At 50.4% G+C, this 17,507-nt stretch overlaps 3 protein-coding genes across 3 annotated transcripts; all 3 read left to right on the top strand.

Moving 5' to 3' along the window:
• The first annotated feature begins 569 nt into the window (after window positions 1-569).
• Window positions 570-1,349, top strand: LOC130456979 (keratin-associated protein 10-3-like). The gene has a single exon (XM_056814799.1). It carries the CDS (start codon window positions 570-572, stop codon window positions 1,308-1,310), a length of 741 nt encoding a protein of 246 aa, XP_056670777.1. The 3' UTR covers window positions 1,311-1,349.
• Window positions 1,350-3,512: 2,163 nt separating this feature from the next.
• Window positions 3,513-10,184, top strand: LOC107651149 (keratin-associated protein 10-11-like). Its single transcript, XM_056814798.1, has 4 exons — window positions 3,513-3,598; window positions 3,809-4,587; window positions 4,800-4,866; window positions 9,266-10,184. Exons 1-4 carry the CDS (start codon window positions 3,513-3,515, stop codon window positions 9,801-9,803), a joined length of 1,470 nt encoding a protein of 489 aa, XP_056670776.1. The 3' UTR covers window positions 9,804-10,184.
• Window positions 10,185-15,443: 5,259 nt separating this feature from the next.
• LOC130456874 (keratin-associated protein 4-4-like) lies at window positions 15,444-16,765 on the top strand. The gene has a single exon (XM_056814580.1). It carries the CDS (start codon window positions 15,605-15,607, stop codon window positions 16,361-16,363), a length of 759 nt encoding a protein of 252 aa, XP_056670558.1. The 5' UTR covers window positions 15,444-15,604; the 3' UTR covers window positions 16,364-16,765.
• Window positions 16,766-17,507: the final 742 nt, after the last annotated feature.

The raw sequence follows: 17,507 nt of genomic DNA, 5'->3' as shown, positions 1-17,507 counted from the left end.
ACTCTCAGCTGTAGGAATCATTAGCTTAGACCTTGTACAGGAGGCCTTCCTTGTACCACCGGGGGAGGGGTGTTCTCCCTCCCTGGAAATCCCCCAGGGTGTGCCTGTCTCTACACAGGGCACCCTCCTTCCCCCTCATTGCCAGCTGTCCCTTTTGCCCCAGGATGCTCCGGACTAGCCCAGAGAGAGCAACAGAAGTTTCCTGAAGTGAGGAAGTGGAGGCCCGAGTGAGGCTGTTTATGGATGACGGGCACCTACTGGGCCACAAGGGCTCCATCCCTAATGACGGGTCTGAAGGCCAGTAAGACAACAACAGGGAAGAAGACTCAGGTGCCCCTTGGCACATCCTCCTGGCAGGTGGGTATAAAGGGCCCTCCCTGCCAGGAGACCTTCACACACTCACTCACACTCTCTAACTCACACTCATACTCACATACATTCACACACTCTCACACGCACCCTCTCCCCTGCCAGCCCATCCCAGACAGGCTCAGTCCCTTTCCTGTACCAGGCACTCAGCCATTGCACTCCCCCTTTGCTGCCCAAAGCACCACCCAGAGGCTCCCAGCATGGCACACAGCTGTTTCTCTGGGCCCTGCTTGCCGTCAGCCTCCACCAACTCCGTCTGCTCCAGTGATATGAGCCGAAGCAGCAACGTCTGCATGCCCAGCTCATGCCTGGGGGGCTCCTCCTGGCAACTGGACGACTGCCCAGAGAGCTGCTGTGAGCCCTGCGGCTGCAGCGGACCCTCCTGCTGCCCAGCCCCGTGCTGCCCTCCTGCCTCCTGCCTCACCCTCGTGTGCCGACCAGTCTGCTGCATGCCCGCCTCCTGCCAGACCTGCCCAGCTGTCTGTGCCCCCTCCTGCTGCCAGTCCACTGGCTGTGGAGCTTCCTGCTGCCAAACCTGTCCCAGTGCCCCCATACAGTCCTGCTGCTGTGTGCCCATGTGCTGCAAGCCCAGCTGCTGCATCTCCCTGCCTGTGTGCTGCAAACCCAGCTGCTGTGTGACCTCTGCCTGCCCAGTACTCTCTTGCAGCCCAGTGCCCTCCTGCTGCCAGCCTCCCTGCTGCCAGCCTGCTGGCTCCATGCCCCTGAGCTGTCGACCAGTGTGTAGCCCAGCCACCTGCTGTGTACCTCTCTCCTGCAAACCCACCTGTTGCACCACCTCTTCCTCCTACTGCTGCTGTGGTCCTTCCTGTTGCTGTGCCCCGTCCTGCTGCCCCACCTCCTCTGTGTCCCTCATCTGCCAGCCTACCTGCTGCAGGCCCTCCTGCTGCTCTACCTCCTGTGGTCAGAAATCCTGCTGTTGAAGCCAGGGCTCTGCTCTCTCTCCACCCTGCTACCCCCTTCACGAGCCTCAGCAGCTGCCCAGCAGTACCCACTGATGCAAGGCTGAGCCCTATTTGTTTCCCCAGGCCCCCACCTCAGTTTGCAGTATGCCCCCTGCCCCACCAGCTCCTCCCAGGCTCCCTCCAGACTCCCAGAGTGTGGGCACGGCCAGGGAGGAGCTCCCCTGGCAATAAAGTGCATCCATGAACCTTCCAGACCTTTCACTCAGGCTCTTTCCTTATCCTGGGACCATTGGGCTGGGTAGGGGGCAATAGGGGGTTACAAGTGCCACACAGCACTACTCGGCAGCACCATAGTCCACAGGACAGCATGAGAGCGACCCCCACCTCAAGGACATGCAGTCCCCCCCTCCCCTGCCCACACAAAGTCAACATTCCCTCCCCCAGAGTGCCCTGCACCTACCCACACAGGATGGCCAAAGGTGGCTCCCTCCCAGGAGAGCATCTGCATGTGCTGCATATTTCAACAAAAATTACAATCAGTAAAGGTCCATGGAAAGACAATTTAAAAACTGATTGGAAACTACATACTCTCTTACTTCAAAATGGACAGTTCAAATAACAAATCATAAAAAACAATCACTGATTTTATAGAAGAGAATTATAACGAGAATATAACAAAATATCAAAACTTATAGGATGCAGCCAAAGCAGTGCTCAGGGGAAAGTTTATATTCCTGAATGCTTATATCAAAAAAAATAGAAAAAAAGCATATCAATGAATTCGGCATACAAATAATAAATAACTAGAAAAAGAATAAATTAAAATTCCCCAACTAAGGACTGAATTGAAAACCCTTAAAATCAAAAGAGAAATTAATAAAATCGAAAATGAAAGAACTATTGAACAAATAAATAAGACTGAGAGTTGGCTCGATAAAAAAATAAAATACATGTAGCTTTGCTTAACTTGATTTTTAAAAAGGAACAAACTTTCAGGATAAAAAATGAAACTGGTGATTTGACACCCAAAGAGAGGAAATTAAAGCAATGATTAGGAGCAATTTTAAACACGTATAAAACAATAAATCTGATACACTCGGTAAAAGGTAACAAAAAGGTAACAAAAAGTAACAAAAAAATAAATCCCTGAAAGTCATGACCAAAACATATGCTGGACATCAAAGTACAAGAAATTGTCCAGGAAAACTGCCCTGATATTCCTGAACATGAGGGCAAACCAGAGGTTGAAAGAATCCACAAAATCCTCCAATAACTCTCCAAAGGCCAATGACAGCTGCTCTAAGCCTTCTCCCCTCCCCAGGCCTTGTGTCTCCCTCTTGCTCTCATGTGTTCTCTGCCATATACTCATTCCATCACCCACTCTCCTCCCTTGGGTGACTGAGACAAAGAAAAGACATTATTTCTCCTTGCCATGGGCACCCGTTCCAATTGTTGCTCTGACCCATCACCTCCTCCCTCTTCCAGGAGACTGTGGCCTCACTTCTGACTCTGTCTGTCTCTGTGGTCTGGCCCACTGCCCTCCTGGCACTCAGATTCCCACTGGCCAGATGAGGTCCTCATGCCCATCCCCAAGGATAAGAAAGGGGCCCCCAAGCTGCTCTCCAGTCTTACGTGCCTCTTCCCCCTCCCCCAAGAGCAGGGACTTCAGAGCCAGAGAAGGGGCTCTGAGCCACCCAGAAGGGTCCCAGCAGATCAATGCTCCATGAACTTGGGATGGGGAAGGCTGGCCGGGATTGCCTGGGATTGGATCCATTTTGGTCAAGATCCACCCCCCCCAACCCCACCCCCCAGTACAGGGGAATCGGATTGAGATGGGGGCAGCCCCTGATCCTCTGCCATGGGCAGCTGCCAGCCCTCTTTGGTCAGACTGCTCTGGAGAAACATTGTGTTATGCCCAGAGGGGGCCCCTGCTGCCCACCAGACAGGACCTTGTGTCTCCCCAGCTACTGGGGATGCTGGGAAGGCAGCCCTGCAGCCCATCCTTACTCTCAGCTGTAGGAATCATTAGCCTAGACCTTGTACAGGAAGCCTTCTTTGTACCGCTGGGGGAGGGGTGCTCTCCCTCCCTGGAAATCCCCCAGGGTGTGCCTGTCTCTACACAGGGCACCCTCCTTCCCCCTCATTTCCAGCTGTCCCTTTTGCCCCAGGATGCTCCAGACTAGCCCAGAGAGAGCAACAGAAGTTTCCTGAAGTGAGGAAATGGAGGCCCGAGTGAGGCTGTTTATGGATGACCGGCACCTTCTGGGCCACAAGGGCTCCATCCCTAATGATGGGTCTAAGGGCCGGTAAGACAACAACAAGGAAGAAGACTCAGGTGCCCCTTGGCACATCCTCCTGGCAGGTGGGTATAAAGGGCCCTCCCTGCCAGGAGACCTTCACACACTCACTCACACTCTCTAACTCACACTCATACTCACATACATTCACACACTCTCACACGCACCCTCTCCCCTGCCAGCCCATTCCAGACAGGTTCAGTCCCTTTCCTGTACCAGGCACTCAGCCATTGCACTCCCCCTTCACTGCCCAAAGCACCACCCAGAGGCTCCCAGCATGGCACACAGCTGTTTCTCTGGGCCCTGCTTGCCCTCAGCCTCCACCAACTCCATCTGCTCCAGTGATATGAGCCGAAACAGCAACGTCTGCATGCCCAGCTCGTGCCTGGGGGGCTCCTCCTGGCAACTGGACGACTGCCCAGAGAGCTGCTGTGAGCCCTGCGGCTGCAGCGGACCCTCCTGCTGCCCAGCCCCGTGCTGCCCTCCTGCCTCCAGCCTCACCCTCGTGTGCCGACCAGTCTGCTGTGTGCCCGCCTCCTGCCAGCCCTGCCCAGCTGTCTGTACCCTCTCCTGCTGCCAGTCCACTGGTTGTGGGGCTTCCTGCTGCCAAACCTGTCCCAGTGCCCCCATACAGTCCTGTTGCTGTGTGCCCATGTACTGCAAGCCCAGCTGCTGCATCTCCCTGCCTGTGTGCTGCAAACCCAGCTGCTGTGTGACCTCTGCCTGCCCAGTACTCTCTTGCAGCCCAGTGCCCTCCTGCTGCCAGCCTCCCTGCTGCCAGCCTGCTTGCTCCCAGCCACTGAGCTGTCGACTAGTGTGTAGCCCAGCCACCTGCTGTGTGCCTCTCTCCTGCAAACCCACCTGCTGCACCACCTCTTCCTCCTCCTGCTGCTGTGGTCCTTCCTGCTGCTGTGCCCCATCCTGCTGCCACCCCACCTCCTCTGTGTCCCTCATCTGCCGGCCCACCTGCTGCAGACCCTCCTGCTGCTCCAACTCCTGTGGCCAGAAATCCTGCTGTTGAACCCAGGGCTCTGCTCTCTTTCCACCCTGCTACCCCCTTCACGAGCCTCAGCAGCTGCCCAGCAGTACTCACAAAGGAGGCCTCCATTTGGCCCTTCCAAGAACCCCCCAAACATCCTCCCACCCCAGGCCTCCCTGAGTCCCCACAAAGCTCCTCAGACGTATGGATGACCCCCTCCTGCTTCCCCAGGCCTCCACGTCAGCTTGCAGTATGCACCCCACAACTTCGGCTCACAGATTCCCTCCAGGCAACCAGAGTGTGGGCACTGCCAGGCAGGAGCTCCCCTGGCAATAAAGTGCATTCTTGACCTTTCCAGGCCTCTCTCTCAGGCTCCTTCCTTGTCCTGGGACCATTGGGCTAGGGAGGGGGTGATAGGGGCTTACAAGTACCACACAGCACTGCTCTGCAGCATAGGAGGCCATGGGACAGCACGAGAGCTGACCCCCACCTCAAGCACATGCACCCTCCCCTGCATACACAGTCAACACTCCCTTCCCCAGAACTGTGCCCTGCACCCATCCACACGGGATGGCCAAACAAAAATTACAATCAGTAAAGGTCCATGGAAAGACAATTTAAAAACTGATTGGAATCTACATACTCTCACTCTTCAAAAGGGGCAGCTCAAAGAAAAAATCATCAAATAAATCACTGATTTCTTTGAAGAGGATGATAATGAGAAGACAAAATATCAAAACTTATGGGATACAGCCAAACCAGTGCCCAGGGGAAAGTTTATATTCCTGAATGCTTATATCTAAAAAATACACAGAAAGCAGATTAATGAATTGGGCATACAAATAATAAATAACTAGAAAAAGAGTAAATTAAAATTCCCCAATTAAGGACTGAATTGAAAACTCTTAAAATCAAAGGAGAATTTAGTAAAATTGAAAGTGAAAGAACTGTTGAACTAATAAATAAGACTAGGAGATAGATCAATAACAAAATCAAATACGTGTAGCATTGCTTAACTTGATTTTTAAAAAAGAACAAACTTCCAGGATCAAAAATGTAAATGGTGATTTCACCTCCAAAGAAAAGGAAATTAAAGCAATCATTAGGAGCAATTTTGATCACTTATCAGACAATAAATCTGATACACTCGGTAAAAGGTAACAAAAAGGTAACAAAAAGAAACAAAAAAATAAATCCCCAGATTAAAATAAAAGAGAAAATAGATTTAAATAATCCCATCTCAGAAAAAAAAATTGAACAAACCATCAATGAATTCCCTTAGAAAAAGTCCCCAGAGCCAGATGGATTCACAATTGAATTCTATCAAACCCTGAAAGAACAATTAATCCAAATACAATACAAACTATTTCACAAATATCAAATAAGCAAAGAGGAAATCCTACCATATTCACTTTATGGCACAAATATGATGCTGATACCCAAGCCGGGAAAATCAAAAACAGAAGGAAAAGTACAGACCAATTTCCTTAATGAACATTGATGCAAAAATCATAAATAAAATACTAGCAAAAAGACTATAGCAATATGCCACCAACAATTATACACCATGACCAGGTGGGATTTATACCAGGAATGCAAAACTGGTCTAATATTTAATATTAAAATGACAATTCTACCTAAATGAATTTCTTTACTTATTCAGTGCTATAACCAATCAAACTACCAAAAAACTGTTCAACGGAACTAGAAAAAAGTAAAACAAAATTTATCTGAACGAAAAAAGGATCAGGAATATTGAAAAAAAAATGTCAAGAATGGTGGCCTAGCAGTACCAGATCTTAAACTGTACTATCAAGCAGTAATCGTCAAAGAAATCGGGTACTGACTAAGAAATAGAATGGTGGATCAATGGAATAGCCTTGGGGTGAATGACCTCAGCAATCTAGTGTTTGATAGACCCCCAAATCCCAGATTTTGCAATAAGAACTCAGTAATTGACAAAAATTGTTGGTAAAGTGGGAAACCGTACAGCAAAAACTAGATTTAGATCCATAGCTTATACTCTATATCAAGATAAGGTTAAAATAGGTATACAATTTAAACATAAAGAGTGATATTGTGAGTAACTTAGGAGAACACTGAATAGTTTACCTGTCAGATCTATGCAGAAGGGAAGAATTTATGAGCAAACAAGAGATAGAGAACATTACAAGATGTAAAATAAATAATTTTGATTGCATTAAATTTAAAAAGGTCTGTACAAACAAAACCAATGCAACCAAGATTGGAAGGGAAAGAACAAATGGGGACATTTTTATAACAAATTCCCCTGAGAGAGGACTCATTTCTAAAATATACAGAGAACTAAGTACCCAAATGGCCAATATGGCAGGAAAAGAAAGAGATAAATTTTGGAAGGAATGCAGCAAAGCTCAAATACCAGTGCATTGCTGGTAGACTTGTGAACTGATGCAACCATTCTGGATGGCAATTTGGAAGGATGACCAAAGAACTAAAAAAGAGTGTAAAATCCATCAGTCCTGCTTTGGGGTCTGTATCCAAGAGAGATTTGAAAGACAGGAAAGGGCTTACTTGTACAAAAATCTTTCCAGCTGCTCCTTTTGTGGTGGCAAAGAATTAGAAGCTAAAGGGATGTCCATGAGTTGGGGAATGGTTGAAGAAACTGAGGTATAGGATGGTGAAGGAAAACTTTGTGCCATAGGGAATGATGAAGAGGATGATTTCAGAAAGGGCTTGGAAAGAGCTCTCGGGACTGATGCACAGTGAAATAAGCAGAACCAGGAGAACACGGTACATACGAACAGCAATGGCGTGGAACGATCAAATGTAACTGACTTTGCCACTCTCCGCAATACAATGATCCAGGACAGTTGGGAGGGATTTCTGAACGGGAGGCTGTCCACCTCCAGAGGAAGAACTCTTGCAATAGGAATGAAGATAAGAAGGTGGTTTATCACTCGTTCATTTGGGGATCGCATGTGGGGTTTGGTTTTAGGAGATTATTTGCTTACAAAAATGAATGATTTGGAAATGGGTTTGCAGTGGAATGCATGTAAGACTCAGATTGAATTGCTTGCCAGCTCCAGCAGAGGGGAGGGAAGAAGTGAGGGAGACAATCTGGATCGTAAACGTTCAGAAAATGTCTGTGGAGATGTGTTAATAAAGTTTGGAAATAAAAATGATTGAAAACTAAACCCGGCCTCTTCCTATCCTTTGAGGATCTACCAATTTTTCCGGACAATCCTTGGGGAGGACACGAGAGCTGTCATGAAGGATGTGAAGGAATAGCAGACCGAAGAGAGAGGAGGCGTCTTGTCCGTCCTCACCAAGAGCACGAGCAGGAGAAACACGGAGACATCTTGGAGATGGACATGTGGGCCACGTTGGGAAGTCTTAGGAAATCATCAGAGCCCACCCGCAGGCCATGGGGGTTACTGGAGCCACACGATGATGCCTGAGGGAAACCTGGGCAGCCCTGAGCCCATTGGGCCTCTGGGCAGCTGAAGATTGGACACAGAACTCTCAGGAAGTCACCTGGGGCTCTCCCAAGCTACAAAGAGTACTGCTTGTTAGGAGGAAGGGCAAAGCCCTAAGCCTAGTGCTAGCTCTCTCTCCGCAAACAATGGGGTGATAGGACGTCCTCCAAGGAGTGGCCATGCCCTTCTCCACAGGGCAAGGTTCCCCACTGCCCTCACTCTGCGGTTCCCTTGGGGAGGCATCATGAGGCTGGCCGGATTGTGGATGGCGGGTCCAGTAAGTATTGACTCTGGGCGGTCTTGGGGTGACCCAGAGCCACTGAAGGCTTCCTGCTTGGACGATTTCCCTCAAAGGGAAGCTGTAGAGACAAGGGAGCCCAAGCTCCCTGAGAAGGCCAAATCGGGGTCAGGGCCCCAAAGAACACTTTGGGGGCTCTAGAGAACACTGGACAAGGACTGGAGGAAGCTTAATGAGTGCTTTGGGCGAGGGACGGGCAGGAGAAACAAGAAGAAGGAAAACAGCCACTGTTTCATCTGTAGACACACACACACTCACACTCACACACACACAAACACACACACACTCTCACACAGACACATTCATACTCACACACACTCATGCACTGACACACATGCACAATCACACACTCACTCACACTCAAAAACACACTCACACACTCATACGCTCACATAAACACACACTAACACAACACACACACTCACTGACACACACTGACACATTCACACACACACTCACACACACACATACTCACACTCAAACACACAGAGTCACACACAGACATTCATATTCACACACTCATGCACTGTCACATTCACACTCACACACTCAAGAACTTAGACACACGCACACTTACATACACTCACTCGCACACTCACACAAACACTCACAAACACTCAAATACACTCACACTCAAACACACACTCACACACACACTCTCAAACAGACACATTCATACTCACACACACTCATGCCCTGACACACATGCACAATCACACACTCACTCACACTCAAAAACACACTCACAGGCTCACATATACACACTCACACACTCACATAAACACACACTAACACAACACACACTCACTGACACACTGACACATTCACACACACTCACACTCAAACACACACTCTCATAAACACACATTCACATACACACACTCACACACACATACACACAATACTGCCACCACCATCAACAACAACAACAACAGGAACAGACACACTGTGCAGAGGCCTATAAAAGCCTTCATCCAAGTCGAAGAAACTGTCCAAACCCAGATCCTCCTCCTCCTCTTCCTCTGCTCCTCTCCTGAAAGGCCCCCCAGCCCAGTCACCATGTGCCACACCAGCTGCTCCACTGGCTGCCAGGCTCCCTGCTCCGTGCCCCTGTGCTGCAAGCCTGTCTGCTGTGCCCTTCCCTGCTGCCACCCGGCCTGCTGTGTGACCCTGCTGTGCCGCCCACTGTGCCCTGTGGGGCCCAGCTGCCAGGCAGTCTGTGGGGGTGGCAGCTGCTCACCCTCCTGCTGTGTGTCCAGCCCCTGCCAGGCCTCCTGCGGCCAGGCTGCTCCCTGCAGCTCTGCTTGCTGTGTGTCCAGCCCCTGCCAGTCAGCCTGCTCTGTGCCCGTCTGCTGCAAGCCCACTCTGTGTGTGCCCGTCTGCTGCAAGCCGATAGTCTGTGGGGTGCCCTCCTGCCAGGCCTCCTGCTGCCAGCCAGCTTCCTGCACCTCCCTGGTCTGCAGACCCTCCTGCTGCTGAGCACAAATAAGCCTGGAACATTGCCAGCTCGGGTCGCTGCGGGCACAGCCTCTTGGGCCTGAGCAGGGGCGTCACGCCCATCCCACCTGTTGGAGTCAAGCCATGGTTCTGGGGGGCTCCCATGCCAGGAGGCTGTGGAGGCCACTTTGCCATTGTCAGACATCATCTGGGCCTCACCAGACCCCAGAGGGCCCCCCACCCCCAGGGAATCTTCCCAACCTCCCTGAGGAGGACTCCGGGGACACAGGCTCTGGCTCTCCTCAGAGGCCCCCCTTGCCCCGTGGCCACTCCAGCTTCACCCACCCCAGGGGTGTCCCCAACGCAAACATAATAAATTCCAAGGACACACTTCTACAAAGCACTGGGTGCCTCTTTTCTGAAGCCCGGGTGGTGGCAGGTACAGGAGGGGAGAAGGATGGTGTTTCCTCCTCCATTCTGTGGGAGATGCCATCGTTTAAGAGGCCCTGGACAATCCCAGGGACACCTCGAAGGGGCTGAACACTTGGGCCCCCTGGGCCTTCTTATGCTTCGGTGCCCCAGATTAGAGGGCTGAAGGCAGGCCATCAGACTCCTCCCAATGCCTTCCTTTCTAAAAGGCAGACTGGCCTCTCAGCTCCCCCAACTTGCTCTGTCTGGGCTCTGCCTGGGCTCAACTCCAAAAAGCAAGTTCTCACCCCACCAAGGACTCCCTGCTCTCCACACACACCCTCCTCTGCCTGCCTTAAGAGCTCCTCCATAGCAGGGATGCTCTTTCTTTGTGTATTCATTCTCTTCCTAGGGCTAACCACAGTGCCTGGCACACAGTATGGCAGCACTGGCACAACCTTCAGCTCACTGGAACTGCAGCAGGCTGCTTTCACTAAGGAGAGGCAAGTTTTTGGTTGAGCTCGTTTTCATTGAGCTTTTACTGAGTCAAGATCCCAGCCCTGCTCTGGGCTTCTAGGAGAGAATTCAGGCAACTTCTCATCTAGCTTCTTGGAGTAGCCCGTTGCTGCACTCAGCTCCAGAGAGAAGAAAAAGAGATTCCCGTGGGTGCTCGGCATGACCCCATGCCCTGTGCCCCTGCCTACCAAGGCCCCAGACACGCATTTCCAGAACTGACTTCCTTCAAGACCTAATAAACTAGACCATCCATCAGCCTTCTCTGCTCCCATCCTATATTTCAGAATGACCCTGGAGACGGTCATGGCTGTACTCACAAATTTATCGATATTGATCTTGGCTGGGTCATTCCTGATTGTCCGGCACTTGGTCTCTAAAATATTTGCCATCACTGCCTAGACCATGGATTTCAGAATCAGAAATTGGGCCCCCAGCACATACATAAGCATCCCTGAAGATGCATTCTCCATTAATTTTTTAATGAAATAGTCACCACTGCTGTTCATACCCTTTCTTCCTGTAATTGCTCTACTGAGTTTGTATCCCAAAGACATTCTCTCCCACCCACCACCACCCCACAAACACAAAAAAAAACAAGGAGAAGATCTATTTGTTCAAAAACGTTTCTAGAAACTCTTTTTTGTAGTGGTAAAGAATTGGGAAAGGAGCAATGCCCATTGATTGGACAATGCTGTGCCATCAGAAGTGATGAGCTAGAAATAAGAAACTGGAGGGATTCCATGTGAACTGGAACGACCTCCAGGAACTGATGCAGAGTGAGAGGAGCAGAACCAGGAGGACATTGTACACAGAGACTGATACATTGTAGAAGGATCAAATGTAACTGACTTTACTAGCAGCAGTGCAATGAGCCAGGACAATTCTAAGGACTTGTATGAAAGAATGTATCCACATCCAGAGGAAGAACTGTGGGAGCAGAAACACAGAAGAAAAACACCTGCTTGATCATATGGGTCGATGGGGATATGATTGGGGATGGAGACTCTAAACGATCACCCTGGCACAATTATCAATATGGGCTGGGGAGGGGGGGGGGGAGAAATGATGACGAGAAGGATTTCAGAAAAAAAAAATGAAAGACTTCCATGAACTGATGCAAAACGAAGTGAGCAGAGCCAGGAGAGCACTGGACACCTTCTGCCTCCAGGGAAAGAACTGAGGGAGTCTAAATGCAATCACAAACGTGCTATATATAACTTTCTTCTGAGCCGATTTTCGTTTGAATTCTCTTCCATAAAATAAATAATATGGAAAATTTTTTTTGCCAAGGAAACAGCTCATGGGGTCAGGAAGAGCCAGCCAAGACCAAAAACCACTGAAGCACCAACAACAACAGCCACTGAGGGGCTCCCACACGTCGCACCCTACCACGTGCTGCCTGGACCAGGACACGATTCATTCAGGCAACTCTCCACACCTGCTGCCCAGGCAGCCCAAAGGGCCCTCACACTGGAAAAGCCAAAGCCCCATCCAACACCCACTTCCAGAAGCAGCTTTTCTCTTAGGCCTCAATAAAACATGAGGCAAAGCAGAGGAGCTCAAGCCCTCAGCATTCTCTGCTCCCATCCTGGGCTTCACCAAGATCCTGGAGACAGGCAGGAGGCCATGCCCATGAGCTGGCCATCTCTGATCCCACCTGTGAGCTCACTGATGACAGCCCGTGCCCTCAGGGACCTTGGACTGCCATCCTCCCACTACAGCTCTTCTGGGGGTGCAGCCAAGATGGCACCTCAGTGGCAGCGAAGGCCTGAAACCTCTATGAAGAGCCCTTCCAACCAGTCCTTAAAAGGGGCCTCAAAGAACACCAGTCAAAGCAGGACGAACCAGGGGGCTCTCCCACTGAACACAATGTGAATGGGAGGCACAGAGAGGAGGATTCCACAAAACAAGGGGGAACCAGAAGCAAAAAGGCACACAGAACAGTGCAGGCTGACCATCACCACCCTACCTACTGTGCCACACTCAGAACCACAGTGTAGGCAAACTCGTGATCCCTTGTCCTGGGTTGCTGGGAGGGAACAATCAAAGACCTCCCTGTTTGACATGATCCACATGGAAACTGGGGACTGCAAAGCAGCCCCCAGGAAGGATGGAAATATCCACTGAAACACCCCCAAGTGACTTTCATTATTAACATACCTTTATTACTGGAATTGCCATGATTGATTCTAACTTAGCTCTAGGAACAATAGATGAGACCAACATACAGATGTCCCCCTCTGACCCTCCAGGATATTACCAGGAGAGCCCACTTACAAAATTAAACCTAAGGGTTCTCATACACCCTCTTAGAGAGGACCCTCATTTCTAGGCATAAAAACCTCCTGAAAATCTGTGCTCTGGATTCCCAAACCTATACCTGGGTCAGGATGATTCTAGACTTAGCAAAAGCGTTTCATTGACTATCTCCCTAGGCTTCCTGTCTGTTGTTAGGTTCCGTGGAAACATGTATGTTGAGAATGAAACTGTGTGCCAAGCAGATGTGTGATCATGAAGGAATAAAATAAAGGCAGGCTTCAGCCAAGGCAGAGCAGTTTATCCTGTGAAACCTGGAAACCATCCATCATTTCACCAACACCATGCCAACTCCAAGGTCCCATCCTCTGTGGGAGACTGGCCCACCCCTCAGCACTGGGCTACACTGCAACAATGTACACCTCACATGCACCCCTCAATGTCTCAGGCCCAGGCAATGAGGTCCAGAGCTCCAAAACTGGGAGCCCTCAAGCCTAACCAGAAGCCGGGAAGACAGCCCCAACACAAAACCTTGGGAGCCAACACCTAAGACAGAATTGCTCAGCAACATGCAGATTTCCCAGTCCACTGACAGGAAAATGAGCAAAGAACAGGAAATAAAGACACCTTTTGGCCCTCAAAAATGTCTACAGGTAAAAAGATCAAAGAAGAGAACCAAGAAGAGATGGTAAGATACAAACAAGTAAATGCAAAATCTCCAAAGATCTGGGAATTGCTTCAAACCTCTGGAAAAATTCAAAAAGGATTGCAAAAATCAAATAAGACAGAATCAAGGAAGAGGGAGAAAAGGAAAGTAATGCAAAGAGAAAAGAGCAGCTTAAAGACCAAAAATGGCCAAATGGAAAAAAGGCACCTGCGTGTATGCGCTCGTGCGCGCGCGCAAGCTCACACACACACACACACACACACACACACACACACACACACACACACAAACCACTAAAGAAATGAGCAGCTTCATGTCAGAATCTCCCTATTGGAAAAGGGGGCAAAAAATGAAGAAAACAGTGTCAACAAGAAATAGTAGAAGGGACCAATGGAAAAAGAGAACCAAAAGGTCATGGAAAAAAACCCAGTCCTTAAAAATTAGAGTTTGGCAAAAAATAGCTAATAAATTCACGAGACATCAAGAAACATTAAAACAAAATCAAAAGGAGAAGAAAATATGAAATATCTCCTTGCAAAAACCACTGACCTGAGAATTATCGGAGTCCCTGAAAGTCATGACCAAAACATATGCTGGACATCAAAGTACAAGAAATTGTCCAGGAAAACTGCCCTGATATTCCTGAACATGAGGGCAAACCAGAGGTTGAAAGAACCCACAGAATCCTGCAATAACTCTCCAAAGGCCAATGACAGCTGCTCTAAGCCTTCTCCCCTCCCCAGGCCTTGTGTCTCCCTCTTGCTCTCATGTGTTCTCTGCCATATACTCACTCCATCACCCACTCTCCTCCCTTGGGTGACTGAGACAAAGAAAAGACATTATTTCTCCTTGCCAGGGGCACCCGTTCCAATTGTTGCTCTGACCCATCACCTCCTCCCTCTTCCAGGAGACTGTGGCCTCACTTCTGACTCTGTCTGTCTCTGTGGTCTGGCCCACTGCCCTCCTGGCACTCAGATTCCCACTGGCCAGATGAGGTCCTCATGCCCATCCCCAAGGATAAGAAAGGGGCCCCCAAGCTGCTCTCCAGTCTTACGTGCCTCTTCCCCCCTCCCCCAAGAACTGGGACTTCAGAGCCAGAGAAGGGGCTCTGAGCCACCCAGAAGGGTCCCAGCAGATCAATGCTCCATGAACTTGGGACTGGGAAGGCTGGCCGGGATTGCCTGGGATTGGATCCATTTTGGTCAAGATCCACCCCCCAAAACCCCACCCCCAGTACAGGGGAAACGGATTGAGATGGGGGCAGCCCCTGATCCTCTGCCCTGGGCAGCTGCCAGCCCTCTTTGGCCAGACTGCTCTGGAGAAACATTGTGTTATGCCCAGAGGGGCCCCCTGCTGCCCACCAGACAGGACCTTGTGTCTCCCCAGCTGCTGGGGATGCTGGGAAGGCAGCCCTGCAGCCAATCCTTACTCTCAGCTGTAGGAATCATTAGCTTAGACCTTGTACAGGAGGCCTTCCTTGTACCACCGGGGGAGGGGTGCTCTCCCTCCCTGGAAATCCCCCAGGGTGTGCCTGTCTCTACACAGGGCACCCTCCTTCCCCCTCATTGCCAGCTGTCCCTTTTGCCCCAGGATGCTCCGGACTAGCCCAGAGAGAGCAACAGAAGTTTCCTGAAGTGAGGAAGTGGAGGCCCGAGTGAGGCTGTTTATGGATGACGGGCACCTACTGGGCCACAAGGGCTCCATCCCTAATGACGGGTCTGAAGGCCAGTAAGACAACAACAGGGAAGAAGACTCAGGTGCCCCTTGGCACATCCTCCTGGCAGGCGGGTATAAAGGGCCCTCCCTGCCAGGAGACCTTCACACACTCACTCACACTCTCTAACTCACACTCATACTCACATACATTCACACACTCTCACACGCACCCTCTCCCCTGCCAGCCCATCCCAGACAGGCTCAGTCCCTTCCCTGTACCAGGCACTCAGCCATTGCACTCCCCCTTTGCTGCCCAAAGCACCACCCAGAGGCTCCCAGCATGGCAAACAGCTGTTTCTCCCGGCCCTGCTTGCCCTCAGCCTCCAACAACTCCGTCTGCTCCAGTGATGTGAGCCACAGCAGCAACGTCTGCATGCCCAGCTCATGCCTAGGGGGCTCCTCCTGGCAACTGGACGACTGCCCAGAGAGCTGCTGTGAGCCCTGCGGCTGCAGCGGACCCTCCTGCTGCCCAGCCCCGTGCTGCCCTCCTGCCTCCTGCCTCACCCTCGTGTGCCGACCAGTCTGCTGTGTGCCCGCCTCCTGCCAGCCCTGCCCAGCTGTCTGTGCCCCCTCGTGCTGCCAGTCCACTGGCTGTGGAGCTTCCTGCTGCCAAACCTGTCCAAGTGCCCCCATACAGTCCTGTTGCTGTGTGCCCATGTGCTGCAAGCCCAGCTGCTGCATCTCCCTGCCTGTGTGCTGCAAACCCAGCTGCTGTGTGACCTCTGCCTGCCCAGTCCTCTCTTGCAGCCCAGTATCCTCCTGCTGCCAGCCTCCCTGCTGTCAGCCTGCTTGCTCCATGCCCCTGAGCTGTCGACTAGTGTGTAGCCCAGCCACCTGCTGTGTGCCTCTCTCCTGCAAACCCACCTGTTGCACCACCTCTTCCACCTCCTGCTGCTGTGGTCTTTCCTGCTGCTGTGCCCCATCCTGCTGCCGCCCCACCTCCTCTGTGTCCCTCATCTGCCAGCCCACCTGCTGCAGACCCTCCTGCTGCAGACCCTCCTGCTGCTCCACCTCCTGTGGCCAGAAATCCTGCTGTTGAAGCCAGGGCTCTGCTCTCTCTCCACCCTGCTACCCCCTTCACGAGCCTCAGCAGCTGCACGGCAGTACTCACAAAGGAGGCCTCAATTTGGCCCTCCAGGCACCCCCCAAACATCCTCCCACCCCAGGCCTCCCTGAGTCCCCACAAATCTCCTCAGATGCATGGCTGACCCCCTCCTGCTTCCCCAGGCCTCCAGGTCAGCTTGCAGTATGCACCCCACAACTGCTGCTCACAGACTCCCTCCAGGCAACCAGAGTGTGGGTACTGCCAGGCAGGAGCTCCCCTGGCAATAAAGTGCATCCTTGACCTTTCCAGGCCTCTCTCTCAGGCTCCTTCCTTGTCCTCAGACCATTGGGCTAGGGAGGGGGTGATAGGGGCTTACAAGTACCACACAGCACTGCTCTGCAGCACAGGAGGCCATGGGACAGCACGAGAGCTGACCCCCACCTCAAGCACATGCACCCTCCCCTGCACACACAGTCAACACTCCCTTCCCCAGAACCGTGCCCTGCACCCACCCACATGGGATGGCCAAACAAAAATTACAATCAGTAAAGGTCCATGGAAAGACAATTTAAAAACTGATTGGAAATTACATACTCTCACTCTTCAAAATGGGCAGCTCAAAGAAAAAAATCATCAAATAAATCACTGATTTCATTGAAGAGGATGATAATGAGAAGACAAAATATCAAAACTTATGGGATACAGCCAAAGCAGTGCCCAGGGGAAAGTTTATATTCCTGAATGCTTATATCTAAAAAATACACAGAAAGCAGATCAATGAATTGGGTATACAAATAATAAATAACTAGAAAAAAGAGTAAATTAAAATTCCCCAATTAAGGACTGAATTGAAAACTCTTAAAATCAAAGGAGAATTTAGTAAAATTGAAAGAGAAAGAACTGTTGAACTAATAAATAAGACTAGGAGATAGATCAATAACAAAATCAAATACGTGTAGCATTGCTTAACTTGATTTTTAAAAAAGAACAAACTTCCAGGATCAAAAATGTAAATGGTGATTTCACCTCCAAAGAAAAGGAAATTAAAGCAATCATTAGGAGCAATTTTGATCACTTATCAGACAATAAATCTGATACACTCGGTAAAAGGTAACAAAAAGGTAACAAAAAGAAACAA

Source organism: Monodelphis domestica, chromosome 2 (genome assembly GCF_027887165.1).
Source record: "Monodelphis domestica isolate mMonDom1 chromosome 2, mMonDom1.pri, whole genome shotgun sequence".
NCBI classification, from domain to species: domain Eukaryota; kingdom Metazoa; phylum Chordata; class Mammalia; order Didelphimorphia; family Didelphidae; genus Monodelphis; species Monodelphis domestica.
Note: the sequence above shows the minus strand (reverse complement) of the source record. Positions and strands in the feature narration are given on the sequence as shown.

What these genes read in the sequence shown, in the direction of transcription:
- LOC130456979 (XM_056814799.1), top strand. Translation starts at nt 570, where the DNA reads ATGGCACACAGCTGTTTCTCTGGGCCCTGCTTGCCGTCAGCCTCCACC.
- LOC107651149 (XM_056814798.1), top strand. Translation starts at nt 3,513, where the DNA reads ATGGAGGCCCGAGTGAGGCTGTTTATGGATGACCGGCACCTTCTGGGC. An exon ending in AATGATGGGTCTAAGGGCCG is followed by an intron (nt 3,599 to 3,808) that starts GTAAGACAACAA and finishes TTCCTGTACCAG; the next exon opens with GCACTCAGCCATTGCACTCC. An exon ending in CTCCTGCTGCTCCAACTCCT is followed by an intron (nt 4,588 to 4,799) that starts GTGGCCAGAAAT and finishes CTGCTTCCCCAG; the next exon opens with GCCTCCACGTCAGCTTGCAG.
- LOC130456874 (XM_056814580.1), top strand. Translation starts at nt 15,605, where the DNA reads ATGGCAAACAGCTGTTTCTCCCGGCCCTGCTTGCCCTCAGCCTCCAAC.